This window comes from Patiria miniata, unplaced genomic scaffold, assembly GCF_015706575.1.
Source record: "Patiria miniata isolate m_02_andy unplaced genomic scaffold, ASM1570657v1 HiC_scaffold_19, whole genome shotgun sequence".
NCBI classification, from domain to species: Eukaryota; Metazoa; Echinodermata; class Asteroidea; order Valvatida; family Asterinidae; genus Patiria; species Patiria miniata.
Window position 1 is genome coordinate 13,098,937 of NW_024037057.1, and position 22,829 is coordinate 13,121,765.

Genomic DNA, 22,829 nt, shown 5'->3' on the forward strand with positions numbered 1-22,829 from the left:
TCTCCAGGAATGGGCTGAAACGAGTCAACCGACTGCTGAAACACAAAACACATACAGCACGAATATTGGGTAAGAAACTCACTATTGTATTAATACTGTTAAGCATTATGGCAGGTAGGGTTATTTGGAATAACAGAAGATTGCCTGAGGTTACACAAGTATTTTTGGATGAAAAAAAGCTGTAAACAAGTGAAACGATCGCCAAATATCTATTCTTAAGTGTAATCTGTTCGAAGCCTCGTTGCCAGGAATCTAGCGGTTTTTTAAAATAATGTTTACATGATTGGGTCATGTGTAGGGTAAATGTTCAGCTTGTTTCAATGGATTTAAGTATTAACATTGCTTAATAAGTATTTAATGTAATAATTAACGTTATTTAATTTGGTATATATTAATCGATTTATTTATTCTTCTTCCATTATGGTTGCGTTGCAAACATGTTAGAATCTGCTTTTTGTACAACAGTTTGAATTGAGACCAAGCCGACATTCAACGTGTACAAGTACATGTACTTTCCAGTTGTCACTTCGGAAACTATTTGTTGTACCAGAAATAGAGAAAATTAAAACAAGGAAAGTGACACGATTTTTCTTTGTTCGTTTTAGAGCAAAAACGTTTATTTACAAAGTAACAAATTCTATTAAGTATTAAAAAACTTAATCCAGAAAGAAAGGTCAAGCAACGTTACGTGCACGACCCCAAAAAATATTTTTCAAGGTATGGTATATCAGATAACACAGATATGGCATAATTGCTTTTTAGGTTCAAAGTTATAAGTGAATTAAAATGGTCATTTTTTTTTGATAACTTGTAATTTAATACCTGATGACGTCATCATGACATCAGAGTAATGTGCACACCTCGGGATCAGGGTTGATCTTTGTTCAAAGTTTCATGTTTATATCATCTACCATTTAGAAGAAATGCCGCGGAGACAAAGATTTCCAACAAATTTACAACGGTGATCGAGTTCAGGCGCGGATCCAGGATTTTTTAGACGGGGGGCACACTGTTGGAGCAAAATTATTTGCTCCGATAAATAATGCGAGCGCGGAGCGCGAAGCCCTTACGGCGTGGGGTCCGGGTCCCGCTTAAGGGCCCCCGGGAAATTTTGGATTCTAGATGCTCTGTGGTGCAATCTGAGGCGATTCCTGGCTCCTTTCCCCTGAATTGGTTGAGCAAAAGTGTTTAAGATTTTAATGATTTTTGTAAAACATACTCTTACTTTTACAATTTTTAAGTTACTGTGTGCTTGAAAGTCGAAAACCATTTTACGTCTTTATATTTTCTTGCTTTTTTGTTGGAAAAGGAATTGTAGTGACTTCGTTTTGTAAACTGCTGCAACGATGTGTTGTGGCATTTGCTCCGAGGACTAATGCCAGGGCGGATCACGCCTGTCTTACGGCGTGGGGTCCGGGGCCCGCTGAAGGGCCCCGGAAAATTTAGAATTCTAGATGCTCTGTGGTGTATTCTGAGGGGATTCCTTGCCCCTTTTACCCTGAGTTATTTGAGCAAAACGTTTTAAGATTATAAGGATGTTTTTCATTGGTTTATAATATACTCTTGCGTTTACAAGCCTTTTCAGTTTCTTCTGTTCTTCACTTGTACAACCAAACATTTTCGTCTACATAGTTATTTCCGTGCTTATTTTTGAAAAAGAATTGTATCTTGCAAGGATGAGTATAGGGCATCTTTCTGAAGACCAATGCGGAGCGCGATCATGTTTCGGCGTGGGGTCCGGGGCCCGCTTAAGGGCCCCGGGAAATTTTGGATTCTAGATGCTCTGTGGTGCAATCTGAGACAATTCCTGGCCCCTCTTCTCCGGAGTTATTTGAGTAAATTGTTTTAAGATTATAAGATTTTTTCATTGATTAAAATATAATCTTGCTTTTACAAGCCTTCTCAGTTTCTTCTGTTCTTCACTTCATACCATGTATTTTCGCCTGCATGTCTTCGTGCATTAAATTTTTTGAAAAAGGAGTTGTAAAAACTTAGTTTGTAAACTGGTGTAAGGATGCTTTCTAATGTTTTGTTTCAAGTTGAAATTTTCAGTTTATCAACAAGAAGAAACTGCTTGAACATGTTAATTGAATTCAAGTTTAAAATTAGTGTAATTTAATCAAACTAAAACAGAGGAACAATTAGCCTGCATTGTAACTGCACAGCTCAGTTTTATCTCATGACTACAGAAATTAATCATACGGTCATCCAAGTTTCTCCCTTTTTTTTTGCATGATGTAAAATGCCCCAACATTTTAAAGAAATGTTCTTTTAATTCAGTCCAGTTTCAATTTCAAGAACAGGGCCTATTACACGTGCATGTATTTGTAAATAAACCATCGGCAGATCGGCGGTGCAGCAAGACAAATTGTGTGAGACACTGCGTCTGGTCTTTACATTATAATAGACATCGGGTCTTTCGGCGCCATGATTGCAATTTCCACAGGGTACAATTTTGAAGGTGGATTCGTCATTTAGTTATGTAAAAAAAATTACAGTAAATAATTGTTGATGATAACATTGAGAAATAGACATCGGGAATAGGTGAATATCTCCCGGTCCGGCACGGATGCCGGCCCGCGTCGCCAGCGCCACTGGCGAACTACGATCAAATTTATCTCGCTTGCCATTCAAAAAGCAACACACTTGCGTTCCGTCTAGCTTGCAAGAGCATGTCTCGAGTGCTAAAACTTGCCTTTGGGCAATAACTGCTGATTGTTTTTGTCCTCAGACAAACAAATCTCTTTTATGTACAAAACTTATCAGATTTATATTTTCTGCATAGCGTAGTAACGTCAAACCCAACTTTTGGATCTCAACTTTCTTCGTTAAAAAAACGTTTTACGGACGGATCCATGACCTTCAGGGGTGTTTCAATTTTTTCAGGGTTTTACATCGTTTCTCGAATAAAGTCTTTACGAAAATTATATTAAGACGTGACGTTGAAGAAGTCAATTTAAAACAAGGACATGTTTTGGACTCCGTGAAAAAAAAGTATAAGTTGTAATTCAAAAGCGCGTGGAACTGCTGGCAAATTGTTCTTACTAAAACACACCCTTGACCAATGGTGTGGTCCAAAGAGCACTGCGCAACGTGTGTTTGTCGCGCACATAAAGCTGCATGTTCGTAGAGAATAAATCGTGTATATACGTTCGTATGAATCGCATATAATAACGGTATATGCAGGGTAATACGTACATACGTACGTACTAGTAGTACGGTACGGGTACGTACGATGGGATCGCGGTTTATTTCGAAGCTTCTCGAGTCGAGTACGCAATGTTTGCAGACTCATGTTTAATATCGGCGCCGGTTTTTTTGTAAGGAGGTTCCGTCCTCCTTCCCTCACCTCCCCTCTTTTTCCCCCTTCTATTCCTTTTTTTTTTTTGGACTCAAATTTGACGGGGGGCACGTGCCCCCGCGGCCCTCCCCTGGATCCGCGCCTGGAGTTGTGCTAGCTCACCCAGCAAGCCAACATTTCTTCCCAACTTTTTTTCGGGATGATGATTAAACCTGGTGTAAACCTGAAACCCGCTCCGACGATGTGAACATTTGTCATGACGTCATCATGACGTCATAACATTACAACTATTTGCGAACTCTAACTTTTCAAGTGATTGCAGTACCGTTCTCATTGTTTGTGATAAGTTAGACATTGCCTCGGGCAACGTTTTGGATTCCTACGCACAAAACCGTTTGACCTTAACTTCCGGTAATACCGGAAATTCAAGGAAAATTGAATACAATTTGAAACTATTTAACTGTTTTATATCATCACGAATAGACAACACAACATCCAAAGAGGCGAACGTCATGTACATGTACAAACTAAATTACCCTGTTGTCATCTATATGGCTACGGAGCGGAGGTCCATTGAAAATGAAGTAGTACAAAACGAGACACATTCGTGTACACATATTCTTGCACTGCGCTTTGCATGGGCGACGCGTTCCTGTCAGCACAGTTTTAGAAGTGTTGGTAGAAACGGGCTAAATTAGTTGTGTTTTATTGAACAGTATTGGTTACTTTGGTTCCGGAAATGGCGTCGACTGGAGTGAAGCCCACGTATTACGACCACGACAAGTGGGGTGGGTTATGGTCGGTGCGGCGTTCGTCAACTCTTTTGTCATATATGGTCAGATCAAAGCGCTGGGTGTCCTGCTCATTCCGATGACAAACGACTTGGACAGTGACTTGTGGCTTGTCGGCTGGATTGCAATCCTCCATGTCATGGCGCTCAACTGTTTCGGTAAGGATATGTTACGCCCCAACTATGTAGCAATGACCCCCACAATAGCTTGCACAGTCCTGTGAGTTTAGTTCGGGTAATCCCAACTATTCTAGTTTGGAGGTACTGAAACTGAAACGATGCTTTGGTTGGTGTATTCCATTTAACATGTATAAAAGTCATGCTTCAAATAATTAGAGAATGTTGCCAGAATGTGTTTTTAAGACTTTCGGTCACATTTTGTACCGTCCGGGTCAGATTTCACTAGGAATCCGAGCCCTATTTAAGCTAATACTTATCAGGCTCAAAATGACACTTTTCCGGGTGAAAATGACACTTCTCCAGGTCTATATGATACTTTTTGGATCAGTTCCGGACCAGGAAATCTTTGCAAATGTGTCATTTGACCTATGTATGTCACATTGACCCTGAAATATGACTCAGATTCTGGGTCAAATCGAACCCGGGACGCCATTATTTTTCATGCAACCAAAGGGGATAAGTGATAATTTGGTGAATATCAGCGTCCAGACTCCAGCCGGTCTAAACATAGTGTTTAAAACCCAGCCAAACACAAATGTATTCTCTTATGATAAACAGGTTGTGCAAGTGTTTATATAATTCTGAGTACGAGGCTTGGTTTCACAAACTTTTCTGTTCCCGACCTTCTATATTGGGTTATGGCAGTACAATATTTCGATTATGATGAGGTCTCATCTGGAACCAACATGTCAGAGGAATCATTAACAAGTCAAGTCACACTAATGTTGCTTTTGCCCCATTCTAGCACCTTTTGTTGGCGCTCTCTCTCGTCTACTTGGCAGTCGTCCAATGATGGTCGTAGGTGGACTTTCGTACGCTTCGGGTCTTATATTGTCGTCGATGTCAACCACGACTCTGCTCCTGTCCGTATTTTTCATTGGACTGTTAGGTAAAATTAAGACTTTTTCAAGATGTTCATGTCTGATGTTGCAAAATGTTTACGCATTCAAGGATGGACCTTGCGCTGCAAAATGCGTCGAGGCCTGCCAGACTTACTGGAATTGTGCTACATTAATAGGGCCAATACTTCAACCCGGGCAAATGTGGCTCTCACCACGTTATTTGGATATGTTTGAATGGGGAACTTGTGGAAAATGAAACAATGTTGGAGCATTAAAAAAATAAGCAAGACAATAGGGTACGATTTAGTGTATAGGTCGAGTACATGTACTTCCGAGTACAATCACAGGTCTCCGCGTACGAGTACTTCTACCTCCGAGTACGAGTACGAGTACTTCCGAGTACGAGTACGAGTGCTTCCGAGTACAAGTACGAGTACTTCTATTTCCGAATACGGCCATACTTCAAAGGCCCAGTCAAACCGATATACGGACCCACTCACGGCTAGCTGTTAAATGTGTTTGTCGGTCAGACGTGCATAGAGGAAAATAAAAAAACTTCAATTTATCCGCAAGCGTCAACCATTTCCAACTGAAAGTATCGATGAAATAAGGTCGTGGTAAGTCAAGTTGTATTCGGGTACGAGTATTTTGATGATCGAGTACAATTTCGACATGTCTAGTACAAGTACTTCGCTGCCCGAGTACGAGTACCGTCATTTCGAGTACGAGTACTTTGACATTACAGTACGAGTTCCAGTACGAGTACTCCAAAAAGTACTCGAGTAGTACTCGAGTACGAGTACTACAACACTGATCCGTAATCACCAAAATATTCCCAGCAAAAGGGCATGTGCAGAAAACTGACCCTATTTTAATGAAAGCTAAACATTTCAGTCAGAAATAAACACAAGTTGCTCTAAAAACTATGATTCATACGTGTGACAAATTTCATATTCGTACGATTTATAATACGCGAGGGAGAACATTGTATTCATAATACGCGTGGGGGAAATTTAAGCCTTTTTAATGCAATTTTCTTGAAAGTGATTTTCGCGTCAGAACGCTCATAACTATGCCCTTCTGCCGGGTACCCGACGAGGTATACTCGCACATTTTGCGTCAGCACTGGTATCTCAGCGAGTGTTGTCTGTTATAAATATAGTGACAAAAACTACACAAAAAGGTATACTCTGCCTGTCCAGGCATTACAAAACCAGTGCCCTCTGACTCGGCTTTAGCCATTAAAGTTCATGACTTGGCGTAAGGTCCATTACGGGGTGTACAAAATTGTTACAGCTCCAAATTATATGTGTAAAACATTAAAAGGGAAAATTTATACTCATTAACTGCATCAATAGACGGGATTTTCCTGCTATTTATACCAAGAAAATGGCGTCTTACACCGTCCTCATGTGCCCCCAAAAATAATGACCAAGTTGATGATTATTTTTTTTGTAGGTATCGGGGCAGCGTTCAGTTTCTTCATCAGTTATGCTGTAATGGCCTCGTACTTCAAGGAAAAGTATCCCTTAGCTGCTGGAATAGCAACGATGGGTTTTCCTGTGGGTGTGATGATTTACGGGCCAGTTACACAGGTACTTCTGGACACCTATGGCTGGAGAGGAACCATGCTTTTACTGGGAAGTGTCTCGTTTCATCTGGTGGCGTTTGCTTTGTTAGTGCGACGGGACCCATCTTCCTCTTCACCAGATAGTCAGCAGTACCAAGAGGTTTCGGTAAGCGAAGAGGAAGACGCCGATTCAAAGGAAAATCCTACACTTTGCAGTAATCACACACCTTGTACCTCCGACTCAGCTCTTCGTAAAAGTAGGCTTTGGGAGTGTTGCCAGCGTTTTACTAATGCATTCGATTTAGCATTGCTGAAAGATAAAAGGTTTGTCTTCTTGGCTTCCGCGAGATTTACTGGTGCTCTTGCCTACAGTGCATGGGTGGTGTATGTTGTACCGCACGGGCAGTTTCAGGGTCTGACTGAAACACAGGCGTCGTTTCTTCCCACTGCCTTCGGTTTTGGCAATGTCATTGGCAAGTTGGTAGCGCCCATCTTGCAGGAGGTCGGCGTAAAGCCATCCATGACATTCTGGGCGTGTTTCGGGGCAAGCGTCGTGTGCCCATCGTTCCTCTTAGACGCCTTCATCAGACCGTTCATCGGACAGTTAGCTGTGATGGGACTCGTAGGCGTCGGTTACGCTATGATGTACCAAGCTATTGATGTCATGTTGCGGTTTCTTTCGACCGACGACCGGTTGGTCAGTATACTGTGCTGGCAAGGGGTTTTCATTGGGATATCTTCGGCACTTGGTGGATTAGTGGCAGGTGTGATGCTTTTCCCTTATTATTTCCCTATTATTTAGCACATTTCCAATGCAGCCTGTTCTCCATGCAGCACTGTGACCTATGACATAATGAAGTCATGCATTATTTACATGTGGGCACTTGGTGGCTCTCGTCCCGATCCGATGGCTCCCATAAGAAAGCCCACCTGTAAACAAATTGTGAGGTCATTATGTCTCCGGCCTATTGAGTAAAGTAACTGCCTAGCTCCAATGGGCTCTGAAGACTCTAACAAATAATTTTGAATCGCAGTTGCATAACTAAAACACAGAAGACGAAGACTAACAAACAGACTTCTATCGATCGAATGACCTATGAACTGAACGTACTCTTTTTGGCAGCCCATCAAGAAAATGTGCACCCTAATTCCCCCACTGCCGATTACCGGAGACGAGCAATATATGCAGTTCGACTTCTTTTGTCCATCACTAGATCAACGTTAAAGTCACTTTGGTATTCTTAATGTGCACCAGTGGCGCAACTACTCGGGGGATGCGCACGGGGGTACCTGCCCCCTCCCCCAGCGAAGATCCGTTCCACCCGGGTGCTCCTTCTCCATTTATAATCTTGAATTGCACAAAAATAATATACCTGTTGCCTTCAGTGCCCCCTTGAATAATTGGTGCACCCCTATGTGCCTCCTCGAAGCTGACCCTAGATGTATACGCCGCTGATGCGCACGCATTCAACATTTGATGATCCTCACTTCGAGTTAAATAATGAATCGTCTTTTGCGTGGAAAATCATTTAAAGAGTACCAAAGAAATGGAAGTTAAGTTATTGTCGTGACGGCAACAGTTCATCTATTTCTGTCAAATATTAGGTTAATATATTCTACAGCACTTTTATTTTCAGTCTATCAATCAAGCGATCTATTTCCATCCGTAGCTTCTCACTTCATGCGAATGAGGGCGCTGTAAAGACACTACTTTCTTTCTGAGTGCAAACAGTACAAACATTTTTATTACAGGAATGTAGAAACTACACTTCAATATCATGGTTAAGATTGAAAAAATGTACGTTCTAAATACGGTGATTCCCAATACAGTGCGCCACCAAGAGGTCGCCACGGAGAATTCTTGTGGAAATATTTGATAGTTTGAGGCGAAGTATTCTACCGCCTCACAAAAGACACCATTAGCCTGTTTGAGAAATGGCGGAGAAGGGGAGGGCGCTATTTGGTTTGGGAAAATACTACAGACTTTACCCAAATCAAATAGCGCCCTCCTATTATGTCAGCCATAACTCAAAATGGCGTCCATATTCAGCGTCGTCGTTCGCTCAAATAATTCGGTCTTTTACGATGACGATTTAATTATGTGATATCAAACTGCTATTTTCTCTCAGGTTGGATTTATGAGTGGACGGGGAGTTTCCGCATTTCCTTCTGCTTGTTCGGTGGAGTGATCTTGTTGTCCGTTCCCTTGCTCATCGCGGAGGCTGTGTACGATACAAGGAGGGCGCCCTACCGAGGCTGATTGCAGAGCTGTATTTTAAATGATCTACGCTTGGTTGGCGAACTGCCAACCACAAGTTGCAAAACTTTAGAACGTCCAACGCTGCAAAAATTAAGAATATTTATCACAGATAACCAAAATATTATTTGATTGTTGGAAATACAACATTGCCACCAAAGCTATTCCTAAACATGCCTTTTTACTATGCATTGGGGCGTATGGGGACTTTTTTGGGAAAAAAATATGTTGCCAACCACGGCTTTATTTTATGCGCTTGCGGCAGCCCATATAAAATGGCGCCAATGTTTACAAACAAAACAAAGATCTATAGAGAGTTGCGACATTAGCGTCGCACTGTTTGGAACAAAAATGGCAGATGATGCATCAGTGCACGTACACAATAGTCGCACGCTGCACTGTACACATAATGAACGGCCATTATGGTTCGAAAGTCTGAAGTTGTTGCAAATCTGATCGTGATCTCTCATCTAACTACGACGCATTGTATATATAATAATTACAACATATTAGTGGCTGTAAATACGGTGCTGCTCCATGTAACATGTTAGTCACATACTGGTACAAAATTGTAACACAATATCACATTAGGCCTAGATGTGACATGATTCTAAAACATTTGTAATTGAACAACAGCTGTCGACGCCATTTTGGAGTATATTAACAGACGTAGGCCTACATGCAAGTTTATTTTGGGCCTACGTGAGTTTACATGTTACTTCAAATCAACCTTTTTTTCGTTTTGCCGTACATGTTTTACCACTATTTAAAATTGTAATATAGCATACAAATTCAGTTTACATATCGAGAATGGATCTTTTTCATCGAGTGGCTGAAAAGAAAAGACAAGAACAAGAACACAAGAAAATGAAAATTAAGGTTTGCGTGGTGGACATAACAATGTATGGAAGGTATGCGGTAATACCATGTGAATGATATCTCTTTTGAGTTGATCATGGTACATAGGTGCTTCATCGTAGGTCTAATGGCTCTTCTATACCCACGGACCCCAACCAATCCCATAGTTCTCTCTCATTAGTTGTGCCTATGGGTCCCATATACCCTTGGCACCCTGCGCAACCCTTGATGGTCATCCCAGCTGTAACCTAGCACTATCCTTCTGACATGCTTCAGTGAGCACACACAGTCCTACCCAGCAGCTGTTCCATTCCCGCCTTAACGGTCCACCGAACTTAGCATCCACTACTCAAACTACTACACAGGCAAGAGTCCGCCAGTCTCCTAATAACGAACAGAGCACACTGTTCGAAAAGTCGAGTTATAACAACTGGTTCTTCTCAGAACCACACAACTTAAAAGATGGTGTTACTGCAAACTTTCCACTCATTGACAAGAAAATGGCACATTTGTCAAGGACAAGCAAAACTGTATTCGGTAGACGCCGCATAATAAATTTAATCAACAGTGTGTAGCTTATGAGCTAGTTGGCTAATTAGTAATACACTTATTATCTCATCAATCGGTGAATTACCAAAATCTGCTTGTGTATGATGACACTGTAACGATAATTTATTGATGGTATTACTATCGATCGTAAGAAACTATATAGTTAAGAAATTAAATGCATGTACAAATTAGAGTTTTCAAACTATAGAACATTGCCATTTTTCAGATTGAACAATTTATTTATGATTTTTTTTGAATATCGTCGGTACAGGTAATCCAATGCCAACAAAAGTATCCGTAAGTTAAGGAGAATACGCGAGAAAGTGTACACGGATTCGTAATTTAAGAATTTCGCGCCTCGTGAATTCGTAAATTAAGAATCCACTCTTGCGAGTGTATTCTTTGACTTAATTAAACCATTGCGTCAACAGAAGTATTGGAAAGAATGTTGCAACCTGACGCCACTTTTTTCTTCATATATCATCTCAATGAAGAAATGTTTCCAATTTTGATAGGAAATACTTGAAATGATTCTCCATAGACTTTGTACACAAGCGCGGAAGTGGCGTCAGGTTGCAATATTTTTTTTCCTGGCGTAATTTAGCATGTGTATTGCCTCACCCGTACAACCAAGTCATTTTGTGTGTATGCTCCTTACGTCAAAATGGATAGTTCAGACGACGATTTCTTTCTGACTAAAAGTAGTTTTGCAGTGACGGCGGAGAATCTGACAGTGAAGATTCATTGGTAATTTTCGGAAAGCAAATTTTCACGAAGACGGTCCTACTCATGCTCATTATGGAGAACAATTATATTGTCCGACGTGTTCAAAGTGTGGATTCGTAATTCCGAATCTCCACTCTACTAAAGATTCGTAGTTCCGAATCCATACTTTGTGACCAGTGTAAGAGATTCCAAGATCCGAATCTACACTTTTAGCAATAGTTTGACGTCATGACAATGGTTTAACTCATTATATACACGTGCACGACTACTCCCCCGCGCTTACTCGAGCAGGCGCGACTGCGTTCACTTTAACTCTCATTTAACCTTGAATGCAAGGCTGTGATTGTGCTGTATCAAGTTGCAGGCATTACTTGCAATACCTTACCGAGCCGCGAATGTTTCCCCTAAACGACATCCACGACCATAAGGATGTCGTTTTCCAAGTTACAACACATTTTTCCATCACTTTAATACAAATTTTAAAAAATCATAACTTATAACAGGGTATAATGTTCAATGAAAAACTTACCTACGCGATCACCCTGTGTTTGTAACTCGACCAACGCAAATTGCTAGTATACTTCAATTTGTGCCTATCGCTGGGGGAACCAGAAGGTTCTCATGGCGGCCACAAATGACCATTCTCATGACTGAGTGCCTTCAATACCTATTCTATACTCCTCATGAATAGACAGTGCAAGGAACCGTGACTAATTTTTGTTACAGAAAAAGGTCAAAACTCCCACGTACGCAGCGAACTGCCTACAATGGACAAACTAAAGTCCATGAGCATCAACGAGGCCATATATCGCCATATCCTGGTTTTGGTCCATGGTATATACACCAGAGGGGGTGTGACTTGCCAGGCCTCAAGTGGCTTGCTCAGTATTGGGCTTGTGCACACTAAACTTCCATAGGCTTGTTTACAAATTGTGCACGCCTCCGGGATTCCCCCTAATGACAAAATGAAACAGTCTTTTAGTCTGCGTGGTTTTAACTTCGCCCTCTCGTCTCTTGCGATGTGGCTTAAATTAAACTTCCAATGTCGTTTCATAAATGAATATGAGCTTATAGAGCTACGATCGAGCACACCCTGTTGCCGGCTATACGGCTACGGAGCCAATGGAGCATGAAGCAATACAAATAGCAGATGTACACGTACTACGTGTACATGTATATTCTGGCACTGCGCTTCACCTGTGGGCGCGACGTATTCTTGTCAGCAGAGTTTCAGAAGTGATGTTATATAAATAGGCTAAAGGAGTTGCATGTGGTTCATTGAATAGTATTGGTTACTTTGGCTCAAGAAATGGCATCGACTGGAGTTAAGCCCACGTATTACGACCACGACAAGTGGGGGTGGGTTATGGTCGCTGCGGTGTTTGTCAACTGTTTTGTCATCGTCGGTCAAATCAAATCGTTTGGTGTCCTGCTCATTCCGATGGCAAACGACTTGGACAGTGACCTGTGGCTTGTCGGCTGGATTGCTGGCCTGCATGTAATGGCGCAAAACAGTATCGGTAAGGAAATATGTTACATACCAACGACTTCAATGGTCCCACTTATAGTTTGTACGGTCGTAATTAGTATCGTTAGGGTAACCCCAATTTTAGTGGATTATCCCTAATAAAGTTTATTCTCAAGAGTGGACTATGCTATGGTTTTCGGTACATTATTAAACAAGGACGTTATAAAAGCCTATCATCCAAATGAATGGACCTTGTTAGAATTTTGGTGGCATTGTTTACACGTGTTTTTTTTTTTTAAGGAACTTTAAACTCTAAAAAACTCCTGGTCAGATTCAGGCCACAACCGATACCCCCTGATACATCTCAGGGTAAAATGACACCAATAAGCATCTGTACTGATGATGTCAGACTTTGTTTACATGTGCACTTTCCTATGGAGCCGGTGGGGGCCATAGGTCCACTGAGCACCATACATGTAAACAAAGTGTGACGTTATCAGTACAGAGGCTAATTCTGGGCTAATATGACATGTCTCTTGATCATTTCCGGGTCATTTTGACCCTGAAATGCATTCCTGTTTTTCTTGTAGTTAAGACAAATTGTTGAAAAACTCATTGCAGTCGCATTGTGAACACTCTTTCACTACAAATTTGTGATCATGATTTCCTTGGGTGCTTGTTCATTTTGCGACGGATAACCCTAACCAAAACATGCATATAATTATGTTTTCCAGAGAGGGGAATCTTGTGTGGACGTGGGCCACACAAGGTCCACACGTCTTCACCAACTGAATTGTATGGACATATTTTGTTCAAAGGTCTACACAGTGACTGCACATGGGTACTGATACAGCAAGACTAAGACAGAACAATATTCATTGTAACGTATATGTCCTCAATATAAAGTTGTTGTTGAAAACGGTCATCAAACGTAACTCTGGTAGTACAATAAGTACATGTATGTAGGCAGTCCGTCACCCACTGAGTTATGGGGACTTTCTGTTGTAACACCGTGGGACAACACGTGTGCAGTCCCCACAATTACGGAACAAGAAAGACTGAGTATATTATGTTAACACCGGGAATAGTAAACCTCGGTCAAAAAGGTATAGGGCACAAACAATACGTCCACGATTGACAGATATAGTCCACTATTGAAATTCGCGTACAAAACCAATGAGAGCTGTTGCCAAAAAGTTGAACGATTGAAATTCGTAAAAAAACGATTGAACTTCGTGTACAAACAAAGGAATGAGGATTAGGGACAATAGGGGGTCCATGATTACCGGTGTGTACAAAGATGTTTGTGGGTGTACAAGCATTACATTCACTGTGTGGACTTCCGAACAAAAGGGGTCCACTTTACCAGGTAGCAGGGACGTTGTGTGGACTTGCCCACGTCCACACAGCGTTTCCCCCTCTCTGGAAAACAGGTTAGAGGCACATTTGGGTAAGGCTTATCTGTGGCAAAATGAAGAGAAACACCTGAGGGAATCATAGAAAAAAATTGGGTTGAAAGAGTTTTTACAGTGTGAGTTAAATAAGTGTTTTCACAGGTTTTTCTTAACTACACGAAAACAAAGGAATGTCCAAACCTTGTGTGTAACGTAAATATGGCTGTGTGCGTGAGTTTGTTTCTGCATTTAATAGGGGGCGTTGAACAAAAGCAGACAATAAGGTTCCTAATTCCCGAGAGGTCCCATATTAGGATTCAAGTGCAAAACATATTGGAGGTCTTCCTGAAAAGTAAGAGTAAAAACAAAAGAGGGACAATGGGTGGTCCCCGATTGCAGGCAAATACAGACTTGGGTGTGTGTGTGTCTGTGTACGGTGCATGAACACTGTGATCTGATACACCGTGCCCTCTGGAGACATGCACACAATAGGGAACACAAGATTGTATATGTCTTCACAGGGCTATTTCTATAGATGAAAACGTTTCCACAAGATTTTTACGAAAGAGATATATCGATTTTACTCAAAAAACTAGGAATTTCCAAGGTATGTTCATGTGTTGCAAATGATACAGTTTTAGAAAAGGGATATTTAGTCCGAATTTCAGCCAAGGAATTTAATTCTGGTTAAAATAAGAACATTTTGAAAATGTACTTTCAACTCGAAAACTTCAGCACACGAGAACAAAGAAATGTCTCCACAAGGATACAAATTTCAGTATGTGTGTATGACATATAGGGAACCAAAAACTCTTTTGGGCGTGCCATGTGTTAATAGTTAGCGAGATTCTATTGGGCTCTTGTCCGCCTGCCCAAGTCGAGCAAAACGTAAGAAAAGGGGACACACAGACGAAATGTCTAACTCTGTAGGAAGATCCTATTGATTTCGCCAAACAGAATCTGCGGGCAACTCGCCGCACCGCAATCAGAACTGCAACTGATCGATTCCCAGCAAAGACAAGCACAGCTTCACAAAATGTATCACAATGTTACAACTTCGGGGTCGGTGTCGGGGTTCAGCGATTCCCGTGTATACACGGGAATCACTAAACCGACTATTTTTATTGTGTAAAGTTGCCAGATCGAGGTTCTGCATGCTTATGGCGGAGCTTGCAAAGAGCGAATAGGGAGCCGTGGTTGTCAAATCTTTCCGCCCCACAGGGAGATGTAAATTCAACTTTTATAGGAGTCAAGGCACTCTTTTCTTGTTTCCCCCGTTTTTGTCCCTCCAGCACCGCTTGCAGGCGCCCTCTCTCGTTTGTTTGGCAGTCGTCCAATGATGGTCATAGGTGGACTTTCCTATACTTTGGGTCTGATATTATCATCGATGTCACCCTCGATTCCCTTCTTGTCAATTTTCATTATTGGACTATCAGGTAATTAAGACTTCTTCAAGATATCCTGTACAGCTGTTGTTATAAATGTACGCATTCAGTAGTACAGTAAGAACTTACGAGGACCCTGAAATTTGAGTTAACAGGCACATTTTGGTTGCGATGTGTTTGTTGGGACTTAAGCTATCTCCCAAGACAATTTAACCAAAATCAACCTTGGGGAAATGTGTTAATTAATAGAAAAAGGCATATGCAGTATATATAAGAAGGTATGCATTTCCGACATCTAAGCGAAATCTTACCCTTTGATAATTATATGAATAGGCAAGGATCCTTGCAATTGTTCAACTTAAACGAATATAATATGGCAAAAGTGCAAACTTAGCTAAGACTATGACCAAATTTATTACGATAAAAGCATTTTAGGAAGGTCATTGTTGTACGTCATTGTCATTGCCATCACCATCAAAATGCCAAATGGCTTATGACTTCAAAACCCTTCAAAGTGTTCGGAGAGAGATGCCCTAAATAGAGAATGAAATACTGTTTCCACTTTTTCCACCGGATACCGTTTTATAGTGGCGAAACGGGGAGGGGTTATTGGGACACGCCCCCTAGCAATTAACTTTTCCCTTCCCTCTCCACTTGTGCTCCCAAACCCTTCCACCCCATACTCTCAGAAGTTGTTGAAAGAAATTGGCTTTTTATTGTGGAACATATCGTAGATATCGTTTATACCAAGCGGATTCTGCAGGCAACTCGCCGCACCGCTACCAGACCTGCAACTGATCGATTAGACAAGCACAGCTTCACAAAATGTATTACAATGTAACAACTTTACTCAACCCTGAAATCTAGCCAAGCCCTACCCGAACAATATAACCCCATTTAAGCAACCTATTTATAGAGCCTATTTCCGGAGCGCGCTCTAGCCAGATCCAAAACCAGGTCAGCACACCTGTGGCCCAACCCGCCAACAATGCGCCGCCAGGGCCCTCCGGCAGCGTCATCAAAAAACGCCACATCAAAAGTGCTACACAAACTGTCCGTTACAATACTAAGGTTCATCTGTAGTTTACCTTGGCTCATTATAAAAATATTTCAAAACCTCAAACACCATAGTCTGGTTGCTAGAGATAGCCATGATTTCAAAAGCAAGAGGTCGTCCGAGGAATTCGCTATTACCATCTTCAACTGATTTGTCATTAATTTTACTTCAAGAATACCAAGATAGAATTCCAACATGAATGTTTCTAGAACCTTACGGTTAAATGTTATTCTGCCAAATTATTTCTGGCAGGTGAAAAGGATACTCAATGGAAGATTCCAATATGCGGGCCTCGCAAGGCAATGCTCGCCGCATTGACTCTCGGGTTCTATTGTTTTGCAGGTATTGGGTCAGCGTTCAATTTCTTCATCGGCTCTGCTGTAATGGCCTCGTACTTCAAGGAGAAATATCCCTTAGCTATTGGAATAGCAACGATGGGTTTTCCTTTGGGAATGATGATTTACGGGCCTGTTACACAAGTACTTCTGGACACCTATGGCTGGAGAGGAACCATGCTGTTACTGGGAGGTGTCTCGTTTCATCTGGTGCCGTGTGCTATGTTAGCGCGACGGGACCCATCTTTCTCGTCACCAGATAGTCAGCAGTACCAAGAGGTTTCGGTAAGCGACGAGGAAGACGCCGATGCAATGGAAGAACAGACAGTTTGCAGTGATGGCAAACCTACGACCCCCAAAGGCAGAAGCCGCTCAAATTTAGATCTTCGTAAAAGTAGGCTTCGGGAGTGTTGCCAGCGTATTACTGATGCATTGGATTTGGCATTGCTAAAAGATAGAAGATTTGTCTTGTTGGTTTTTGCAAGATTAACTGGTGCTCTTGCCTACAGCCCATTGGTGGTGTATGTCGTAACGCACGGGCAGTTTCAGGGTCTGACTTTAATCCAGGCGTCGTTTCTTCCCACTGCCTTCGGGTTTGGCAACGTCATCGGCAAGTTGGTAGCGCCCATCTTGCAGCAGGTCGGCGTAAAGCCATCCATGACATTCTGGGCGTGTTTCGGGGCAAGCGTCGTGTGCGCATCGTTCCTCCTAGACGCCTTCATCAGACCGTTCATAGGACAATTGACTTTGGCGGGACTTATAGGCGTTGGTTACGCCACGATGTTCCAAGCTAATGATGTCATGCTGCGGTTTCTCTCGACCGACGACCGGTTAGTGAGTATGCTGTGCTGGCAAGGATTTTTCATCGGCTTAACGGCAGCACTTGGTGGATTAGTGGCAGGTGCGAATTTCCTTTAAAATCCAAACAAGATTTTGAATCAGAAAAACAATCCCTGGTCAGATTGACCCGGATTCCGGGAGTTATTTGGCCCGACGCTATTCAAAGTCAAATTTGACAGTCTTCTTGTTCATTTCGACCCGAATACCAAAAGTGTCATTCTGACCCAGGAAAGTGTCAATATTGACCCTTGAAGGTATCAGTCCAAAGCTAAAAGAGAACCTGGATTCCGAATCAGTCTGGCTAGGATTGTGTCCAATTTAGCACATGTCGCAGCTTGTTCTCTCAAATTGTAGTTGCGTAATAACTACAACACAAAATATGAGAAACAAAAAACAGACCTGTCCATATGTAGCGCGATATGGGACGGAGGGACCCCCCTCCTTTGTGTTGTTCATTGTGTAACCACAATCTCAGGAATTCTTTTGAGATATCTAGCGGGATGTGTAAGGTAATAGTGGTCTAGGGTTTGCATAGAGTATATAGGGAGAAAGGGGGAGGGGGGGGGGTACCCCTCCGTCTCTTACCGTGCTGGGTATACCCCCGCCCCACTTTGTATCGATTCGGACCCATTTCTCCCCACTTCCAATTTCCAGATTAGAGCAAAGTGTTCGATAGTCTGAACATACACTCTTCGGATCGATCGTAATTAGATTGAAATGTGACGTAGGGGTCAGCCTAATTTCAGTGTTGACGCGCGTACCAATTTAGCGTGCTGCATTAAGTAGGCCATTCAGATCAAATCACTAGAACAAATTTTATTTCAGTTTTGTACTCTTAATGTGCACGCAAATGAACATTTTATGATTGTCACTTCCAGATGAACAATTAACCCTTTCTAAAAGTGAATACGAAATAGAAGTAAAGCCACTGTTTTGAAGCCAACAGATCATCTACTTATGTCATTCCTCTAAAACGTCAGGTCGGCCTTTTGGGCCTTCTACGTTTTACAACATTTTTATGTTCAAACTATATCTATCCAGCGATCTGTTTTACCCATGTTGTTCTCACTACATACAATGGTACATCTTGAAATACAAACAGTAAAAAATACCACATTGAAGCAATTCATTAATATCACATCAATCTCAGATGAAACATTGTAAAACACAGTCGTGTTAAAAATTATGCAACATGTTACCTTATTACGTTACTCACTTTGGATGCACGTCTGTTTGTATTCCCAATGAAAAGCGCCCTCAATCGATCACAATTTTGCCTTTTACCGAAAAAATGAGTCGGAATGGGAGACTTTTGAGACGCTTGGTGGCAGCAGACACTCCGGTCCTTGTCTAGTGTTAACGTCATTTTGAACACGCGCACAATAGCTTAAACATGACGTAAACAATTGAAAAGGCGTACCGGTGTGTTTGCTACCACCAAGCGTCTCAAAGTGTCCCATTGTCTTCCGTCTAAATTACGTCAGTATAAAGGCCATTTTAACTGGTATTTTCTCTTAGGTTGGATTTATGAGTGGACGGGGAGTTTCAGCATTTCCTTTTGCTTGTTCGGTGGAGTGACCTTGTTGTCGATTCCCTTGTTCATCGCGGAAGCTGTGTACGCTAAAAGGAGGGCGCCCTTACAAGGCTGACCGTACCAACCTCAATCCCAGGATCTACTTTCAACCTCAAAAAAGTAGCAGCCCCTGGCAGGGAAACTTGCGTGTGATCTGAATCAATCCCGCAATAGCAAGAAGTGAATTCATGTCGTGTAGGCCTACTTGGTGTTTTTCGTTCCGACATGTAAAAACATGTCTTTAAGATTTTAGAAAGATGGGTGTACTCAGCAGTTTATACTTTAACCTTGTTTAAAACAATCTGAATACTACGTGCCAGTCAGGATTGAGACCCTTGCACTCAACTGAAAGCACCCTACATGATTTAACAACAAGTGTTTCCAGGCTGTGGAGCATAGAAAGTTACAGGCAGTGTGTTTACATATCTCAGTAAATCATTTTGTTGATCATGTTATCCTTCTGGATAAATTTAAAAGGCTTAGGGAGCCTAATATGTCAACTTCCTTAATCAATTGGTTTATTTGGTGAGGAAAATATCTGTCCTGATTGATTTTTTTCGCCTGTGCGGCCCACCTGAGCTACGTGTTGAGCTAAAACGATTAATAGCCAATGAAATCACGTACTTGGTACACGTGATTTCAAGATATTTTGTACACGTCTTCTAAGGCCTGCTGGTGTTTGTCCCCATTTTTTTTAACGTCCAATCCTCAAAAACAATCCTCTTTTTCCATTTTGTTTATATAAATATAGTGTAATACTTCATGTTGGATAGGTGAGGTCACGTCTCACGCTACAACATTTTTTTTTATATTAACGACGAAATATTTATGCTGTAAATGCGGTGCTGTTTTATGTACATGTCCATGTTTTCTTATTAGTTACTCAAGTTAGTTACGGTTTTTATGACAACCTTTTCGATACATAACAGATGTTTGTAATTGTTATTTAGCCCTACCTTTGTAAATGTATATGTTATTAGAAATAAGGGAAAGAGAACTACCAAAACTAATAAACTTCTACTTTCTCTTTAAAATACAAATGTAAAAGAAAAGAAATAACAGCGTTGCTGTTGAAACCCCTCAGCCAGAGTCAGGCTATCATTCGGACACCATTAACCTTTAACTCAACATTGTGTCCTTGACCCTTGGCCTTTGACCCCAGAACCAATCCCAACATGCCTGTACCCAAGGGCAACCCCCTACCTAAGTTAGACAGCAAAATGTGATTTCTAACTCGTTATCATCCGGAAACCATTTACCTTTAACTCACCACATTGACCTTGACCTTTGACCTTTTGACCCCAAAACCAATCCCAACTTGCCTACTCCTAAGGGCATCCCCCTTCCAAAGTTAGAAACCAATATCTAATTTCTTACTCAAGTTATTTCATCCGGAAACCTTTTACCTTTAACTCACACGGTGATCTTGACCCTTGACCTTTTGACCTCAAAACCAATCCCAACTTGCCTACCTTCAAGGGCAACCCCCTACCAAAGTTAGACACCAAAATCTCATTTCTAACTCAAGTTATCATCGGGAAACCATTTATTTTAACTCACCAAGGGAACCTTGACCTTTGACCTTTTGACCTCAAGACTAATCCCAGCTTGCCTACTCTCAAGGGCAACCCCCTACCAAAGTTAGACACCAAATCTAATTTCTAACTCAAGTTTTTATCCGGAAGCCCTTTACCTTTAACTCACCACGCTGACTTTGACCTTTGACCTTTTGAGCTCAAAACCAATCCCAACTCGCCTATTCCTAAGGGCAACCCCCTACCGAAGTTACAATCCCAAACAACCTTTCAAATTCAAGTTATCATCCGGAACTTAAGCTGCCCGGACTGACATCCCAGCCCGATGAACTTCCGGGGTACCTCTATTGTTGTCCCATTGTCCCTATTTCTAAAGATTTCGTTGCGGGGTACCTTTTTTTCTAAGGATTTTATTTGCGGGGTACCTCAAACAATGGACGGGTATCCCACCAGTGGTCCGTGGTAAGCACGGCACTCTGACTGATTTGTTTCGTGCCCCTAGTCAAATAAAAATAATGTTCACAAAAACAAAGAACGCTCGAAAATTGTAACAATTTTTCTGTTTCCATTTCTGTAAACTTAAGGAGCTATAATGCATGACTTTCCTTTGACCACTCGCGGTAACGAGCGCGGCAAAGGTCCAACAGAAAAAGTAATCCAGTGGCTACCATAGCGGCGCTATACAAGAAAAAGGTCCCGTAGAAGCTCTCTGTGACGTCATAAAGCAAGCCTAGAGAGAACGAAAATAAAAGAAATGCAAGTTTATGTCTTATTGTTATGAGCAGAGAATATAAATGAGTCAGTTAACATTGCTAACGCATTAGGAAGGAACACTAGAGAAGAGAAAAAAAATGTCAGTAATTTCTGAAGGAACCTATACAGTACGTGGTGCTAGTTGTAGTATAGCGGCCTCTTGTGAACTGTCACTGAGGTCCCCACTGGGCGCCGTCATCTTGTTTGTTCCTTGTGGGCTATGGTACATGTAAAGACGTGCGTAGGTCGACTACTAATAGTCTTAGTAAATTCGGAAAAAATATGACCGCCATTGTGAATTGCTGATAATTGTTTTATTCAGCAATACATGCACAGAGATATATACACACCTGACAGAGTGTCACCCACGGAAGTGGCCAAGCCGCTTAGGAAGCCCAACCAACCGAGGACAATGACGAACTTATTGTCGGTGAAAGGCAGATATCTCGTCAGCACACATACCACCTGAATATCAGCGGTTATACCAGCTGCTATGAAGAACGTATTGACCATCTGACCAGCAAAGGAAGGGATGAAAGGATCCAATGCAAGTCCCACAGCACTAACGGCAGCTGCGATGACCGCAGTCACTTGACACGATGCCAACTTTCTTTTCATCACAAAAGCTGCTAAAGCAGGCCCTGCCATGCTACCAAGGCCAAAGGCCGTACTTAGAAAAGACGCCTGACCGTTCGTAAGCCCTACAGACAGACCGTTGGGTACCATATACACCAAGATCCCGCCATATGAAATGCTGTAGAACATTCTGATGGCTGCCAGAAGCACGAAGTCACAATTTATGAATATCTCAAGACCGAGGGCTGAGACGACAGAATCACGCCACTTCACAGGATCAGGACCTTGAGCGCTTCGCTTCGAGAGCTGGTCCTCGCTTTGCTCTGAGGCCTGGTCTTCGCTTTTCTTCGAGAGCTGGTCCTCGCTGTGCTTTGAGATCTGGTCCTGGCTTTGCTTCGAGATCTGGTCCTCACCTTGCTTCGAAATCTGGTGCTCGCAATGCTTCGACATCTGATCTTCCCTTTGCTCCCAGGTCTGGTCCTCGGTTTCTCTCCGGGCCTGGTACTCGTTTTGATCAGTGGTTTGGTCCTCAGTTGATAGGTCTTGAATAGGGATAGCTGAGTATATTCCCGTGGGTCTTCTCACCAACATACCAGCGCAGATAAGATGGAAACCATAGCCACCAAGTATAACCATTGCACCTCGCCAGCCGTAGGTGTCCAAAAAGACCTGTGTGGCTGGTCCATACAGCAAAAAGCCAATTGGAGCTCCGAGGAGAGACACGAAGATGGCCAAGTCGTACTTCTCGTGGAAGTACAGGGCAAACTCTGCACGCATTATCTCCAAAATGCATCCTGCGCCCGAACCTGTAGGCACGAAAAACACCTTGTCTTGATACTG

At 42.1% G+C, this 22,829-nt stretch overlaps 3 protein-coding genes across 3 annotated transcripts; 2 read left to right on the forward strand and 1 right to left on the reverse strand.

Annotated features, from left to right (window-relative positions):
- Window positions 1-4,096: 4,096 nt before the first annotated feature.
- LOC119725438 (monocarboxylate transporter 2-like) lies at window positions 4,097-7,496 on the forward strand. The gene is made up of 2 exons (XM_038196844.1): window positions 4,097-4,250; window positions 6,572-7,496. Exons 1-2 carry the CDS (start codon window positions 4,097-4,099, stop codon window positions 7,483-7,485), a joined length of 1,068 nt encoding a protein of 355 aa, XP_038052772.1. The 3' UTR covers window positions 7,486-7,496.
- A 4,886-nt stretch (window positions 7,497-12,382) lies between these two features.
- On the forward strand, window positions 12,383-19,714 carry LOC119725845 (monocarboxylate transporter 5-like). Its single transcript, XM_038197437.1, has 4 exons — window positions 12,383-12,593; window positions 15,228-15,371; window positions 16,720-17,613; window positions 19,071-19,714. The coding sequence occupies exons 1-4, from the start codon at window positions 12,383-12,385 to the stop codon at window positions 19,199-19,201; spliced, it is 1,380 nt and encodes a 459-aa protein (XP_038053365.1). The 3' UTR covers window positions 19,202-19,714.
- Window positions 19,715-20,971: 1,257 nt separating this feature from the next.
- LOC119725439 (monocarboxylate transporter 12-like) lies at window positions 20,972-22,766 on the reverse strand. The gene is made up of 2 exons (XM_038196845.1): window positions 21,764-22,766; window positions 20,972-21,390 (listed from the first exon to the last, which is right to left on the reverse strand). The coding sequence occupies exons 1-2, from the start codon at window positions 22,764-22,766 to the stop codon at window positions 21,248-21,250; spliced, it is 1,146 nt and encodes a 381-aa protein (XP_038052773.1). The 3' UTR covers window positions 20,972-21,247.
- Window positions 22,767-22,829: the final 63 nt, after the last annotated feature.

Excerpts from the sequence above, each read along its gene's own strand:
- LOC119725438 (XM_038196844.1), top strand. The coding sequence starts at position 4,097 with ATGGTCGGTGCGGCGTTCGTCAACTCTTTTGTCATATATGGTCAGATC. Across the intron at positions 4,251-6,571 it reads CATGGCGCTCAACTGTTTCG|GTATCGGGGCAGCGTTCAGT; the intron begins GTAAGGATATGT and ends TTTTTTTTGTAG.
- LOC119725845 (XM_038197437.1), top strand. The coding sequence starts at position 12,383 with ATGGCATCGACTGGAGTTAAGCCCACGTATTACGACCACGACAAGTGG. Across the intron at positions 12,594-15,227 it reads AATGGCGCAAAACAGTATCG|CACCGCTTGCAGGCGCCCTC; the intron begins GTAAGGAAATAT and ends TTGTCCCTCCAG. Across the intron at positions 17,614-19,070 it reads ACTTGGTGGATTAGTGGCAG|GTTGGATTTATGAGTGGACG; the intron begins GTGCGAATTTCC and ends ATTTTCTCTTAG.
- LOC119725439 (XM_038196845.1), bottom strand. The coding sequence starts at position 22,766 with ATGCGTGCAGAGTTTGCCCTGTACTTCCACGAGAAGTACGACTTGGCC. Across the intron at positions 21,391-21,763 it reads CGTGGGTGACACTCTGTCAG|GCTTGCTTTATGACGTCACA; the intron begins GTGTGTATATAT and ends CGTTCTCTCTAG.